General features: G+C 39.3%; 2 protein-coding genes across 2 annotated transcripts; both read right to left on the bottom strand.

Moving 5' to 3' along the window:
- Positions 1-1002: 1002 nt before the first annotated feature.
- Positions 1003-5314, bottom strand: klhl40b (kelch-like family member 40b). Its single transcript, XM_010753118.3, has 6 exons — positions 3942-5314; positions 3362-3522; positions 3174-3281; positions 2897-3082; positions 2345-2494; positions 1003-2113 (listed from the first exon to the last, which is right to left on the bottom strand). Exons 1-6 carry the CDS (start codon positions 5067-5069, stop codon positions 2002-2004), a joined length of 1845 nt encoding a protein of 614 aa, XP_010751420.3. The 5' UTR covers positions 5070-5314; the 3' UTR covers positions 1003-2001.
- A 972-nt stretch (positions 5315-6286) lies between these two features.
- On the bottom strand, positions 6287-14463 carry hhatlb (hedgehog acyltransferase like, b). Its single transcript, XM_010753130.3, has 12 exons — positions 14328-14463; positions 11964-12101; positions 10725-10792; positions 10527-10640; positions 9545-9739; positions 9231-9440; positions 8276-8447; positions 8012-8156; positions 7882-7917; positions 7586-7787; positions 7366-7507; positions 6287-6854 (listed from the first exon to the last, which is right to left on the bottom strand). Exons 2-12 carry the CDS (start codon positions 12067-12069, stop codon positions 6619-6621), a joined length of 1626 nt encoding a protein of 541 aa, XP_010751432.3. The 5' UTR covers positions 12070-12101; positions 14328-14463; the 3' UTR covers positions 6287-6618.
- Between the last annotated feature and the right edge of the window lie 331 nt (positions 14464-14794).

The following is a 14794-nucleotide window of genomic DNA, read 5'->3' as shown; positions in this document are numbered from 1 at the left end:
GTCCTTAAATAAGGGTTTGTCAGTGATTAAGTGGGTGCCTAGACACCACAGTGACTGTGCATTCTGCATTGCACCCAAGTAAAAATGTTTGTCACATAATGAAGCATTGAGCACGGCAGTTGGTACAAAGCTGAGTGTTCATGGGATTGCCAAGTTTGAGTCTCTTCTGGGACTTTTAGTTTTGGGTTTAGCTGCTCGAAGCAAAGTGTGTGTCCAAAAAAAGGATTTGATTGTGTGGCCTTCAGCTTCAAGAAAAGTGCTGGGAATCTTATTGATGATATTAGAGAGAAAGCATTGTATGTTTGTGAGAATTTAAAGAAATGTGTTGAGAGAAAAAAAAAAGAATGGAGCTTTTTTTATTTTTTTTAAATCTACCCATATATTTGTGTATATGTGGGTGCAAACTTATGGAGCCCCCAAACCGACAAAATGTCATCAGAAAAGTCAAAAATATAACCAAGTTAGTCAAAGTTGATTAGCTGTTGAAACTAAATTAATCACCAACTAGTTTTTTTTTCTGGTTTCTCTGGTTCCAGCTTCTCAATTTTCCATCAATCAATTAAGAAAATAATCAATAGTGAAAATAATATTGTTGCAGTAAAAAGAAATCAGCTGGTTTAAAAAAAAGCTACTTGTTACTTCTTTTGGCTTAGTCTGAAAACAAGACATAATCAAATAAAATGTGCTTAAAAAGATACATAGATAATGTTAATTAGCCTTATCTAGATACCTGTTTGTGTCATCTTGTCAATTAAAATGCTTTAGCTACTGTTAAGAGTCTAATGATAAGACAAGAATGTATGCAGTCGAGTATATGAGTGATTAACATCACATGACAAGGCTGATGCTCACAGTATTTAGTATCAAAATCAATCAATCAATCAAGTTTTTCTTATTTATTCAATCAACTAATTGATACTAAATGAAAATATTTAGCTTTTTTTTTTAAATACCAGCTTATTTGAGGTTGAAAAAAATAAAATTTTTTACACTAAATGTTTTTGTAACTCATCAATATTTGACAACATTTTGTTTGTTTCTGGGCTCCATAAAATCGATATCAAATAAAAAAAAATTGGAAAACAAATGATGGGTATTGCATGTGAGAGTTTGGTTACATTTGTTTGATGGTGACTTCTCCCCTTTTTGGGCAAAGATAAATGGATAACAAAGACGGGCACCAATGTCATAGACAGTTCAAAGTTGTATTATCCACATACCCTCTACATTACCCATACTTATCCATACTGCAGTTGTGTTGAAGAAATCATAATGTGTACTGTTATTTGCTGATTCTCTACTTTATAATGTAAACACTATGTCTTAGTTAACTCTGGTGTACAAAGACCATGTGTAGGCAGTAGTTGTCAAGTTCAGCTATATTAAAATACTAAAAACCGTACAAGGACGATAGTGTCTAGAGGTGCTAATAACATTAGACTGTATTTTCTGTCTTTTATTGTATTATTGACTAGTGTTTACTGTCTGTAACACAGCAGAGCATAATGAAATCATTTCAATATTAAACAGTATAGATATATTATTGCAAACAGACATGTGTGATGTGTTTTTGTTTTTTAGCTATATCACATTTCAGTCATGCTCTCCAAAGGCACCTACATTAAGACTTTGCTGCCATCTGTTGGGAAATGCGCAATTTCTTGCCAACACATGATACCCAAGAAGATTTTTTTTGGGGGGGTGTTAAATACATTTTATTCCATACAGTGCAAAAAATGTCAGCAGGCTGCTTACAGGTTTACAATCTCAATCGGATTAAAATCACTGAAACACGTATAAAAACGTATTGAATCAAAAAAATGTTGAGCCAGAAGTACAATTAACTACATAAACAAATGAGCATAACATTTAAAATGCCAAACACATCAAGCGGATTGTTAACATCTGCTTTACCTCCACAGACTCCTATGAACTACTGTTGAAAGTCACTAACAAGTACCAATTTCTGTTGATAAGCAGGGATTGACTGGAGGTGGGGGTTTACATCTTAGTAAGGCGCAGGGTGTTGAGGCGGACCCCCAGAATAGTGGCCCCTGAAGCGTACTGGATCTCTCTGAGGATCCCGTTCCACTTCTTGTCTGCCTCGTCATACCTGAGGAGGTTAACAGACTTTGGTCATGAAAGATCGAACTTGCTATGAATAAAAATAATTAAGAATCCAGCTGCCATTACATAGGTTAATTTGATTTCTGCCTGAAAATAAGACTTAATGTTTTACAGTACTTTCTATCAACAAGTGGATCAAAACGACAAAGAGTGACTTTGTATTTAAAGATATAAGCCATAAAAAGTTTGGATTTGGATGGCTGTTATTATGACTCACCTCCAGATGTCATTCATCTCTTTGGGAACGATCTCTTCGCTGTCCTCCAAAGGCATCATGGCAAAACCTCCTGCAGCATACAGCAAGCCACCCAAAGACACCAGGTTCATAGAGCTACGCTCCTGAGGAAATACTACAAAATCTGACCACCTGAAAAATGTAAACGCACCCACACAGAGAGATACAGATCAGTAAGGTGAAAGAGAAGGTAAAAGAAGGTTTAAGAATGGTTGTCATTTTATTGTTTTTCCCTAGAAGCAGTTTTACAATGATTATTAATGTGACAATGTAGAAAACAAAAGTAAATTGCTGTTTAACACACTGAAATTGGAAAATACAAAATCCCAGTTAAACAAACATTTCTTGAGGGTGATTTCCTCCTCTGCATACAAAACAGCACAATAAATAACATTTGTAATTGTAATTCGGGGGTCCCCTGGCGACTTCATGCCCAAAGCAGCCACTCAGTTTGCACATGCCTCAGGCTAGCAACTGTATGTGGCACCCACATTCACCTTTGTGAGACTAATTCACTGATTTCGAGGAACTCACTTGTTGGATGCGATGTCGTACACCTCCACGGAGTCCGTCAGGCCTGTGTCAGTGACCCCTGCTGCTACATATATTTTGTCCTTATGAACGGTGGCTCCAAACAAAGAACGCGCAGTCTTCATGGGTGCAAGCTCTTTCCATTCAAATCTCTTGGCATCATAGGCGCACATCTTCTTCTGACAGTTCCTTTAACGAGAGAGACGGACAACATAATGTCTCTTAAATCTTCACACTTACTACAGATAATTGTAAACAGATAATGTTTTTGATCACTCACTTGTCGTCTCCCTTTCCTCCAATCACATAGACAACATCATTATGGGATATGGTTGCATGTCCATAGACTGGATAAGGAAGTGACTCTGATTCACCCCATTTAAACGATCTGCAAATGAGAAACCACAAGAAAGGTTTCAGTCCTGAGATCAGCTGTCCATGAAGTAATTTACATTAACTTGTACTCACTGTCTGTCATAGACCAAAACAGAGTCCAGTGTGTGCTCCTCTTCCTTCAGTTCCCTCCCTCCCAACACAAAGATGGAGTTCTCAGCCTCGGCCAGCCCGAACAGGAAACGGGGTGACGGGAGGGGAGGCATCCCCAGCCAATCAGCACTGACCGGGTCATACTGAGGTCGAGGAAATCAAACGTTTTGTTAAGTTAAGAGTTATGCATACTGTAGCACATGCAGACATGCTGTAGGTATCTATCACTGTACATATCTTCTGTTTCAGCTCCTCATTGATGCTCTATGATGTTTACAGCAAGTCAAATATTTAAAGACAAACCCAAACACAGTATTCCAGATGTCACATGCAGCATTTTATCCACATTTTTCCAAAATTCACCCTGACATATTTGGTGTCTTTGGTAACTTTTGTTGGTTTAAACAACCCAAATTGGCTGCACAGCTGATTATACAGTGACACGCCAGCGGACAGTTGGTTTTAAAAGCTATCTAAGAATAGGCTGCACTGAGATCATCTTCTGTTATTGCAAATCTGTCGTCTTCTATCAAAACTTTTTTTTATTTATAGCCTTCCCCACCTGTAGGAAATACGAGCACAGTGGATCTTCTTTGTTCTGTTCGTCAAAGAATAAACCTCCAGCCACAAAGATCTGGTTCTCCTTGGTGACCAGGCTGATGTGGTTCTTGGGGATCTGCGTTGAAAGTGATGCTAGAAAGCAGTCGTTTCCTGTTGGGTCATAAGCCACAGCACCTCTGTCGTTCACCATGAGTATCAAGTTCCTGACGAACATGCCAAACCGCAGGTTGTCATTCAGGATGCCTGGGAGAAGACCTTCTTCATCGTCTTTATCCTCATTCTCTTCATTTCCATCTTTCTCTGCATGCTCCTCCTTGATTTTGCTTTTTTTAACCTCCGGCATTTTCCCAACGAGAGCATCCCTGACCAGCTGGAGTTTCGGCTGCAACTCGGGATTTGAAGATATCAGTTCGTGTTTCTCCACCTTGTTCTTCAGGTAATCCTTGTTGACCAGACGCAAACGAACGCAGTCCAGCAAACCTGGCAGCTCTTTCTCTCTGCTCTCTGTGTCCCACGACACCCAGTTCATCAAAGCCTCAAACACCATCTCCTCTGTCTCTACGTTCAGATTGTCATTTGCTAAAATGGCTGCCAACTCACTGGGGAGCAGCTGGAGGAACTCTTCATCTCTGGAGATGAGCTGGAAACGCTCGCAGGCGTAGTTTCGAGCAGAGACAGCCAACCTGGGACAGTCTAGCATCAAGCCGAGCCTGAAGATAGCCAGGCAGTTGCTGAGGCTCAGGCGTTTTTGTAGAAAAGACACACATACAGTGAAAATCGAAGGAATCTGGTACATATTAGCCACTGCGAAGATGTCCTGGACGTTCTGCTCTGTCACATTGATTTTGGAGGTGTACAGGTACTTGAGGATCAGCCCCATGACGCCCGGCTCCACATCCTCTAAGACAATCTCTCTCTTTTTGCTCTCCTCCAGGTCAGACAAAAAGATGGCGCGAAAGTATGAGCTACAGGCACACAGGACCAGCCGGTGGCAGGGGAACTCCTTGTCTTTGATCTTCAGCACACAGTCGACCAGCTTGTCATTCTCCAGCAAGTCGTACAGGCCGTCCTGGAGCAACGTCTGCTGGTACACCCTGGGTTCGTCCATGGGGTTCATCGGTAGAGCCATTGTTCCTGGCAAGGGGAGTTTGAAGAGCCTTTCAGGGGCTTCAAATCCAACAAAAGTTGGTCTTCTTTATAGCAGAGTAGCTCTAGTTTCCAGCCTGGAAAGAGAATTCACTCAGTCTGCTATTAGCCCACACCAGCTGAACCCCAGGACAGCCCACTTCCTCAGCTGTCCTGACCCTTCAACTGAGCTCCAACTGGCAGGATATTTATAGTCTAGGTGCTCGGTGTGGAGCTATGGGCTTTATTCTGGAACATGAAATGCAATATCCATGCTTAAAACCCCACCCCACCCAACATACACACACCCTCAGACAGCTGACACACTGCTTAATGGGAAATATGTCCATCCTGAGTCACAGGGAGGTCTGGAAGTGTAAGAGGCTGCCCCCTGGAGTCTCTGTCGCTCTGTCAATTCCTTCATTTACATGATGTTCACACATGATTGAAAGCTCAGAACAAAATGTTGTACACGCCACCTGTGTTTCAGATTAACAGGAACAGTTGAGCTTCTCCGCTGCTTGCTTTTAACATTTAGATGTGCCAAAATTCAATCATTCGAACTTTGATTATAAAATGACCTTCAAGGCAATGTCACTACTCAAAAAAAACTAAAATATTTATCATTTAACTGTTTTAATTCATGGTCTGACTTTCAACAAATCCCATTAAAAGACTAAAATCAGCATGGTCTGACTTTCAACAAATCCCATTAAAAGACTAAAATCAGCAATGAATTGTCCCTACTAATTATTATTTTCTGTTTCCAAATATGTCTCCTTACTTTGTGGCATAGACCTTCACTGGTGAAAAAACAAATTGTCAAAAACATGTTGTAATTAATTTTATTTCACGAATCCCACATAGACCTTTCTACTGCTGTTAATATTTATAACTTTTTTCCATCATGTTTGTAAAAGACTACAGATCCAGGCTGTTTTAAGAGATTATTAAACCCTTTTCAAGATGATGATATATATTTATCACAGTGTAGGTATCTTTCACAATACATCTGACACATGTTTGACACACGTTTTTTATTTAACACTGACCATGACACAGGAATTAAGCTGCTAGCCGCTGATGTAACACGACAGAAATACTTCACACACCTAATGACAGGGCTCAACACTGACTCATGGACTGTAAAAAGACCCCTTCTCTAAGTCACATTCAAACAGCCCCCATCAGAAAAGGCCATAATCACACAGAACGTGACACTTTGAACAAAACTTTGCACTTTATTTTGCGCATAAATGAAAGTTTGACAAAACTGAAATTTAGTTTGACTTTCCTGAAGTGTTGTAACACAGAACTGTTATTCATTTTCAGTGGCTGCTGGACAATATACAGGTGTACTGTAGATTAAACTATACATTACATAGTTGGATTTTTCCCCTTTCAGGTACAAACACAGGTAAATGATGGTTAACTTATTTACAGTTATTTCAGTTTTCTACATTAAAAACATCCATTTACAATTCATGTTTTAAAATCCGGACTGGCGATATGATTGTTGGCCGTATACATCCTTCACAGTCACCATCAAATATCTACTCGGCTTTCACTTTGCTGGCATCAGCGGCTGGCTGAGGAGCAGCAGCAGCAGCAGCAGCAGCAGCAGCGGGTGCAACTGTAGTGACCGGCGGGCTGGTGGTGGCGTTTGAAGGGGGAGCGGGAGGAAGAGGATCAGGGTCATCGATGAGGGCCTGCCTCCTCTCTCTCTCCTTGATCACTTGAATCAGGCAGTATGTCACAAACATGACGATGATGGTGGTTATAGGGAAGCCTGGGAAGATAAGAAAAAAAAGGTTATAAGCTCTCATAAGTCGCTGATCATGCCATTTTAATCTGGTCATTTTAATCTGTTTTATATGTTACATTTGCACTATTGAGGAACCTCTTACACTTGGGGAATGTAAGGCCTGTGATGTAGCTCTCTGTCTATAAACTGTTTTGAAAAGCACCTATGGCTACACCTGCTTTTTGTTGAAAATAGATGTATATAGGTTAAAGGATCTCAATGTTACCTTTTTCTGTTCATGTTTGCAACTTGTGTTTACATGTTCATCATTTGAATTGCTTCATTGAGCACACTGTGTGTTTGAAATTAAAAAAACAACAACATAATTTTGTGTTTTTGGGTCTATAATGTTGCAACAGTATGTCACAGGTTTTATAGGGGATGTTGTACTGAAACATTAAGATACCGAACATCAGCAAACAGCCCAAATAGCCCAAGACTTCATTATAGACTTCACTGTTGGTCAAAACATGAAACAAATAAAAGACTAAATCACCTTTGAAAAGCAACCGTTTGGTGACCAACTTGGCGAAGTCCAAACTGTTCAAGGCCAGGATGTTGTACAACACGATGCTCCAGAAGTTGAAAGTATTAAAGATGGCTCTGATCCGGCGGGACGTCGCTTCCGACATTGCTAGCTGTAAATCAAACTTTATTAATATACGAGAAGCACTTTGTGAAAGCTGAAATGTAAAGACAACCTCCAACTAGCAAACCTCAAGAGAAGCAAAAGGCTCCATGGAGAAGAATTTGGCGGCCCACAGCTCAAAGTTAAGGCCGAAACAGTTTAACAAAGCCCAGACTAGCACCACCTTGCAGGGTCCCAACCAGATGATGGTGACGCCAAAGGTGCACAGTGTTGCCACCAGCTCCTCCACCACATTCACATGTTTTCCACCCAGGTAATCGTATACATACCTATGGATAAGAATAAGGCACCATCAGATCCTCTAAATTTATCGAGGTTAATCACACTTTAATTGAACTTATTGGATCTTTCTGAAACACTCACTTGCACAGCCACTCATTGATCCCTCTGTCAAAATGGCTACGAACGGAGAAAAAAAGAAATACAGGATTAGTTCCACAAAATTATATGCTGAATATAATGAGCCAAATGTGATCAAGCTGTGTAAACTCACGTTTCCGCAAACACATAGAGCATAGTGATGCATTTTGGTGGCTTGGGAGGGTCCAGATGATCCAATCTGGACACCGTGTTGATGACCCCGAACATAACAGCTGCTTTTACCCAGTCATACACCAGGTTAAAGTAAGCTAGGCCCACTGTAAACAATGCAGTCACATTAGTTATATATTGTCATTTAATGAATTTAACCACACCTGGCTTCACGTTTCCATAAAGGAACATTAAATGTAGGCAGTTTGGAGGAGGTGGCACAGACCTAGAGCCCAGTCAGAGAGGTGCTTCAGCAGCTTCATGTCAGCGGGGATGGTGAGGATGTACATGAAATGGAAAAGGACGTCCACTACAATGATGACTCCCAGGTGAATGGCACCCTGCGTACGGATATTCCACATCTCCCACTCTTTCCTGGTCAGGTCTGACTTGTTGACCTGCAGGGGGCAGCAGACACACATCTCAGAGCCAGATACCTCCACATATCTACAGCTTATGGAGAGTACTCAAAGTCTTTACATGGACACTTGTACTTGTATATATCTAAAGTACCCTTGTACCTTTCTTTACATGTACACCACTACAATTCAGAGGGAAATATTGTACTTTTTACTTCACTGCAAATATCTGACAGATTTAGATACTTAGATACTCTACTTCAGCTTATAAAATATGATGTTTTGTTATATTAAACTACCAAACAGTTTATAAAAGTACAAATCAATTGACCAAAAATGAATTGGCAACTATGTTGATGATCATTTGTCATTTTTCATGCAAGATTTTCTGTTTTTCCTTTATAAGAATTTACAGGATTTTTTTAGAGTATGATATTAATAACTTTACTTTTTAAGTAAAGTGTTTTTTTTATAATTCTTACATTACTGCTTTCTAAATGTTCTCGTTTATTCCAAGAGAAAATATCCAGCTGTTAGATGATCCCAAGTTCAATATCCATCCTCACAAAATTATTTCTGTTGCTAGATGTTCTTTCTCTTCTTTTTTTTCTGGCATTTATTTGATGATTTAGGCCCAAATATTCAAATAAAACCTGGCCATAACCAATAGTCATATGGAAACAGTGGCCATAAATATTACAGATATTGCTCCCCTTTAAAAAATAACAAAAAGGTTGGAAATCACTGCTGTGTGAACACAACACAATAAATTATCGAGGTCCATCGATGCCTAAAGCATTAAGACTGTGAATAAAAACTTACTTGAGCATGAAACTTATCAAAGGTCATGATGGGCCCGAAATAGAAGAAGGGGAGGTAGAAGTTGTACTTGAGCAGCTCCAGGATGTTGTAGTTTCCATCTTTCTTCTCACAGTTCTCTAGAGCAAAGCTCATGCAGCGCATTATAGTAAAGCCACAACCTCCATAGTAGAGAATATGACGCAGCTCAAAGTCCCCCTCCACAAAACCCGCCTGTGTGGGGTAGAGACAGGGACAATAAAGAATTAAATGGAATTATGACGAATAATATTCACAAACCTTTGTAATGTAACTTCTGTTCAATGCCAGCCGTTTACCTGCCATGACACGAAGGGCTCACACTTGAATGTAGCAAGGGTGCAAAGACCAGTGATGAAGCAAAGCCAGCGGATTTTCACTAAGGAGATGCTGTAAAGCAGGATACAGTGGGACAGGATGAGGGTGACGTAGGTCCAGCCCATACTGGTCCATACAGCCAGCAGCCCGTACACCAGGTACACCAAGGACCTGTACTGTGGGAGAGAAATGAAGCGTCACCGCTCGACCAATGTGCATGTGGTGGAATGTAACTGAGTACATTTACTTAAGTGCTGTACTTAAGTACAAATGTGAGGTACTTGTACTTGTACTTTACTCAACTTTCAGATGCTGCTGAGTATTTTTACTTGAATGCAGGACTTTTACTTTTAAATATTATTTTCATTGTGGTATTGCAACTTTTACTTCAAGTACTAGTGTGTACAGTGTATTTGCTGGTTGCAGCCCCCTCGTCTCACCCTACCGTGAAGGAGAATCTAATATATAAATGACTGCACAATGCTACAGATATAACATCTGAATATAGAAGAAGAAACACTTTTTTTACTCTGCTATATTGAAATATATCTTCCCCTTGGAGGAGCCATGAAAACGTCTCATAACATTCGTACACTTTTAACAAAGCAAGTGTACGCTTCAGCGTGAGACTCTGCTGACACATGACACGTGGTCCAGTGTCGTCGACCAAACCAAACCGACATAACTGATCTGGCTAAAAATAGAGCTACATTTCTATTTGTTCTCTCCCTCATTCTTCATCTGCAGTCATCCCTCTCTCCATCCGACTCTCTCGCACGTCTTTTTCCTTCCAGCTGGTCCCATTCGTCATCTGCTGTTTAGCTATATGATATAAAAAGCAACTGTGCAATGCTGCAAAAAATAAATAGTGACAAAGAGGACTTCAAATGTCAAATGTTTTCGTAAGAACGCGACACAGTGAAAGAGGTGCGCATTAAACTTGAGCTCAGTCAGTAGAAGCACCTGTGGAGCCAGCATGGAGCAGATCTTAGCGAACAGCACATGGCCGGAGAGAGCAAACAGGATGTGCTCTCTGAAGGTGGAAAACCACATCATCCACTCAAAATCAGCCGTATCCTGTAGAACGATAAACAATAAATGACATTTTTAAATGTTTTTTTACATCAATGGCAAACATCTTGATAAACTATGTTCTCTCACCATTTTCCTCCCAAAGTAGTACCATCCTGGCTTCACACTGGTTTTAAACGTCTTTCTGTTTTCACTGGCTGGATATGAGAAAAGAGGAAAAGGTGAGGAAAAAGATCTGAATTAAACTTCATCAACAAATAAGACTTAGCATATGAGGATACCTCATATAAACACACCTATATTTAAAAAATGTTTTGCCACTTTATAGCAGATGTGTAACTTTTTATTACGAGCGACAGTGAAACTTTCAATAAACGCAGCGCAAACACAGGACCTTTCTCTGCTCTGTGGTATTAATACTGACACCTGATCTCCTGTGCGTGGTCTGCATAACTCCAGCTCTTCACCCTCTGTCACTCTACAAAGTGACACAGCGCCTATATGTATACTGCACATTGTATTGTCTGTACGTGACTGTACCACATGAAGCTAAACTTATAACTCAACATAAAACTCACAGTCCGGCTTCATTTTTTTTTGGAGTGGGGGGGAAACTAAGGCACTGATTTCTTGAAAAGTATCAGATTTTAGAAGTTAAGTTCATGTTTGCACATCTGCACGTGAGTATGTGTGTAAACAGGGAAAGTAACTAATTATAACTTGTATTTAGGCAGCGTTTTTAATCCAATTGTATGTCATTAAGTTTACTTTCACTCATGCAGAGTTTTGAGCTTGTAGGCTGTTCAGCCTCAAATTTCTACAGTTACCCCCCTTTTTTATGAGACAATGTACTGCATAGAGTCTGACCAGTGCATCTGCATGGGTGATAATGATAACATGTCCTGATGTTAGATCAGCACATGTATGACAGATCATGAGGAGAGATGAAAGAAGAAGAAAGTGCAGTAATCTTTCAAAACATTGGCCCATATTTTATGTTTATGTTAGAACCTTATAAAATATATAATGTATGCACTGCTAAACTCTTCCAATATTGGTATTGGGCTTAAAAATGTAGCATCAGTCAGTTTGACTTCTGCATAAGTTTAGGTAAGCGGACATATGTGGTGCTCAATAGAACATAAAATATCTTATTTATGTTGACTGTAATAAAACGAAACATTTAAATATGATTTAATTTAGCTTTTCTTTTATGTGAGTCGTTTTTCAGACGAGTGATCAACTTTTATTCATGTACATGTCCTTATACATGCACATGTAATTCACAAGCATGATACTCTAGAAGTCTGAGTAGTCCGTTTAGTCTTGTGTGTGCGTGTGTGCATGCATGATCTTTCTCATACTCACAACTGGAAACCTCAAAGATCCAACTGGCAGCCCAGAACATTGCCAGACATAGCACCGTGTTGTAGAAATAGATCTCATATTTGGGAAGAGCAGCTTTGATCCCCATCGTGACACAGACAGGAAGAGTGCCGGAGGCTCCTGAACACACAGCAGCAGATCAGTCACTAAAACAAGTTCTACTTCTGAAAAAGGCGACAAATGGCGCTACAGAACATCAGAGCTGCCCTATCTCGCCTCCAAATGACAAACACATCCTGATGCTTCACACTGTGGTCATGACTTCTAGCCTGGTCAGACTGTACAGTCCTGAAGCAGCAGCTGTAAGTGTAAAAGTGCAACAATGCCACTTCAGTATCTATGAGATCTCTTCCTCTAACTAAAAATAGATGTCTCAGCCTATCAATCATTCTTGAGTTAGGTGACTGTCACAGTGAGGTACTGTACTTGTCCAGGCATAATATTAGAGGTGGAAAATAACAGAAGACGCTTATTTCATGTGGAAGTAAGTACTTCCTTACTGCATTAGAGAACGTTCCTTTTCCTTTTTGTGACATTTTATAGTTCCACTACACTCCGCTTCAGACAGAGATTTACATTTTCATTGTCTATTATTTATTTGATGGCCATAATGAGGCATCAGGACATAAATTATGATCTAATGGTTGAGACTAACAAACTGCATATGAAGTTTTCAGATCCTTAATGTAAAAAAAAACCCTTTAAAAGTGCTGCACTGTAGTTTAATCTTCTACAGTGCATTATGTTTTATGAACTGATAATTAATATTTTGTACGTTAAAGTGGCCAGTAACTATAGCTGTGAGAGAATGTGAGGTTTTCAAATGCAAATACTTGTACAGTGAGCTCGCTTGAGTAAATGTACTTTCTACCGCTACACTAAGTCAGCCTACAAACATTAACACAGTTATCTTTTTTTTTTTTAGCATTTTTAGAAAATATTAGTTAGTATTATATAGTGAATCTGTTGTATGAATGTCCTAAAGTGTCTAAACTGCAATGCAAAAAGGAGCAACACCAATACATACAGGAACTTACTGTAAACATTACAGTAACAACATACTAACTTACACTCGTAAGATGTGACAGTATTTCCAATGTATTGTCTCTGACAAAAAAATTCTTTGAACTGTCAACATTTTTATCCTATTAATCAAAAACTAACAAAAATATTTTAAGTTTTAAGTGTTTTACTCAACTATTTGATTGTACATTAAAGCAATACTGCTGGTCTGACACGTCCTTTTTATTTTGTCAGACTCAGATTTAAAGTAATTGACTTTCCACTGAGATTTCCATGTCACATGAACATAATCAATCAGGAGGTATTGATTGATAGGAGCTGTTTCACACACACTGTGTCACACAGCTTGATCACTATTGTCTGATGAGTAGTTAAACAGTTCCCTTTTTACACAAACGTTGTCACAGTGAGTTACAAGATACTGTATGTACTCACTTAATTAGAACAATTTAAGTATCAGGGGTACTCGCGTGGCAGCAGCAGATACAATTATTAGTCATTGTTTGTATTATGGATGTATGCGTAAGCAGCATCTTCATGTTGGAGCTGGTTGAGATGCAGCAGATTTTGAAACTACCGGCTAGTTTCATCTGTAACAATGAATCATATTTTATAAGCATACTATAGGTTTTCTATGTAAAACTTTATCAAAGTAAAAAAATATGTCAAATAAATATAAAATAATGCAAAGTAAGAAAATATTAAAGGACAGTTCATCAAAATTTCTTGAGGCTACTTGAGTAGTTAAATGAACTTGTACACGTCTTCATATGTCAAATATTAACTTACTGCATGCTTTAAGCTGTCGTCTCTTCTGTAACACAGGGGCTATTTTAGTTTCTCTTTTGCATTAAAGAGTCACTCATGTTGCTCACTTGTCTTTGTTAAATGATTGTTAAAGCCACCATCAGTTGGGAGTTTTATCTACATGACTTGTGATTATCAAGTACAAAGAACAGTGGAGGGCAAATGGGCAAGTTTCCACTGATGAGACGTGAACACACCAACAAAGTACAGCTGCCTGCTATTTTTAACCAAACAACTTCTCTCCAGTGAGGTTATTAATCTATTCTTCTGCATCAAATCATCCCAGTGTTGATTTGTAATGCAGAAACCACATTACAGAAATGTCTTTTCCACTTATTTTAACCGACTGTATTTAAAATCCTCCTTGTTTTCTTGTTCACAACGTCTCAGTGAGATGCCTGTTAAATACCACACGGTCATGCACTTCAGTTTGTCCTCCAGCAGCACCTGTTATGATACTGACCTTGAATGCAGCCGTTCCAAACACGCAGAAAGTTGCTATAAAAAAAAACTCACCTTTTGGATTTGCTCAAGTGGAGAGGAAAAAAAAAAAAACGCAGATTAAAAAAAAAAAAGTAGTGAGAAATGTAAACTTTTACATGTGCTGTGCATCTACAGAGAGCCGAGTGGGCCACGGGTCCCTCTGACTCCCTGAGAGGGAGCTGCCACTGGTTAAAGGTGACATGATGTATTTATACTTTGACCAGTGACACAGAGGGGGAGGAACATGGAGGAGGGCTGCTAACAGACTGTAAACCTCACAGCATTAAGGAATCTGAATTATCTTTGCATGTTTTGATGTAGAAGTAGGTGATGTGGTAAACATCACCTACTTCTGATGCAGCAAAGGGTAACGCTTCCAAAAACAGCCTCCTGCAACTATGTAGAGAATAGTCTTCAAAAATAAAAACAAAGATTATGATTCAGTGGTTACATTATCAAATTTTCCATATTTGTGGTTTCCAGATCTGTTTCGGGAGGGT

This window comes from Larimichthys crocea, chromosome XXIII, assembly GCF_000972845.2.
Source record: "Larimichthys crocea isolate SSNF chromosome XXIII, L_crocea_2.0, whole genome shotgun sequence".
In the NCBI taxonomy this organism is placed as follows: Eukaryota; Metazoa; Chordata; class Actinopteri; family Sciaenidae; genus Larimichthys; species Larimichthys crocea.
This window is presented reverse-complemented; position numbering and strand designations above follow the sequence as displayed.

Coding starts and splice junctions, on each gene's coding strand:
- hhatlb (XM_010753130.3), bottom strand. CDS start 12,069: ATGGGGATCAAAGCTGCTCTTCCCAAATATGAGATCTATTTCTACAAC. Junction 10,793..11,963: donor GATCTTTGAGGTTTCCAGTT/GTGAGTATGAGA, acceptor TCTCATATCCAG/CCAGTGAAAACAGAAAGACG. Junction 7,918..8,011: donor CTCTATGTGTTTGCGGAAAC/GTGAGTTTACAC, acceptor CTCCGTTCGTAG/CCATTTTGACAGAGGGATCA.
- klhl40b (XM_010753118.3), bottom strand. CDS start 5,069: ATGGCTCTACCGATGAACCCCATGGACGAACCCAGGGTGTACCAGCAG. Junction 3,523..3,941: donor TGTGCTCGTATTTCCTACAG/GTGGGGAAGGCT, acceptor CCTCGACCTCAG/TATGACCCGGTCAGTGCTGA. Junction 3,083..3,173: donor GGAGGAAAGGGAGACGACAA/GTGAGTGATCAA, acceptor CTCTCGTTAAAG/GAACTGTCAGAAGAAGATGT.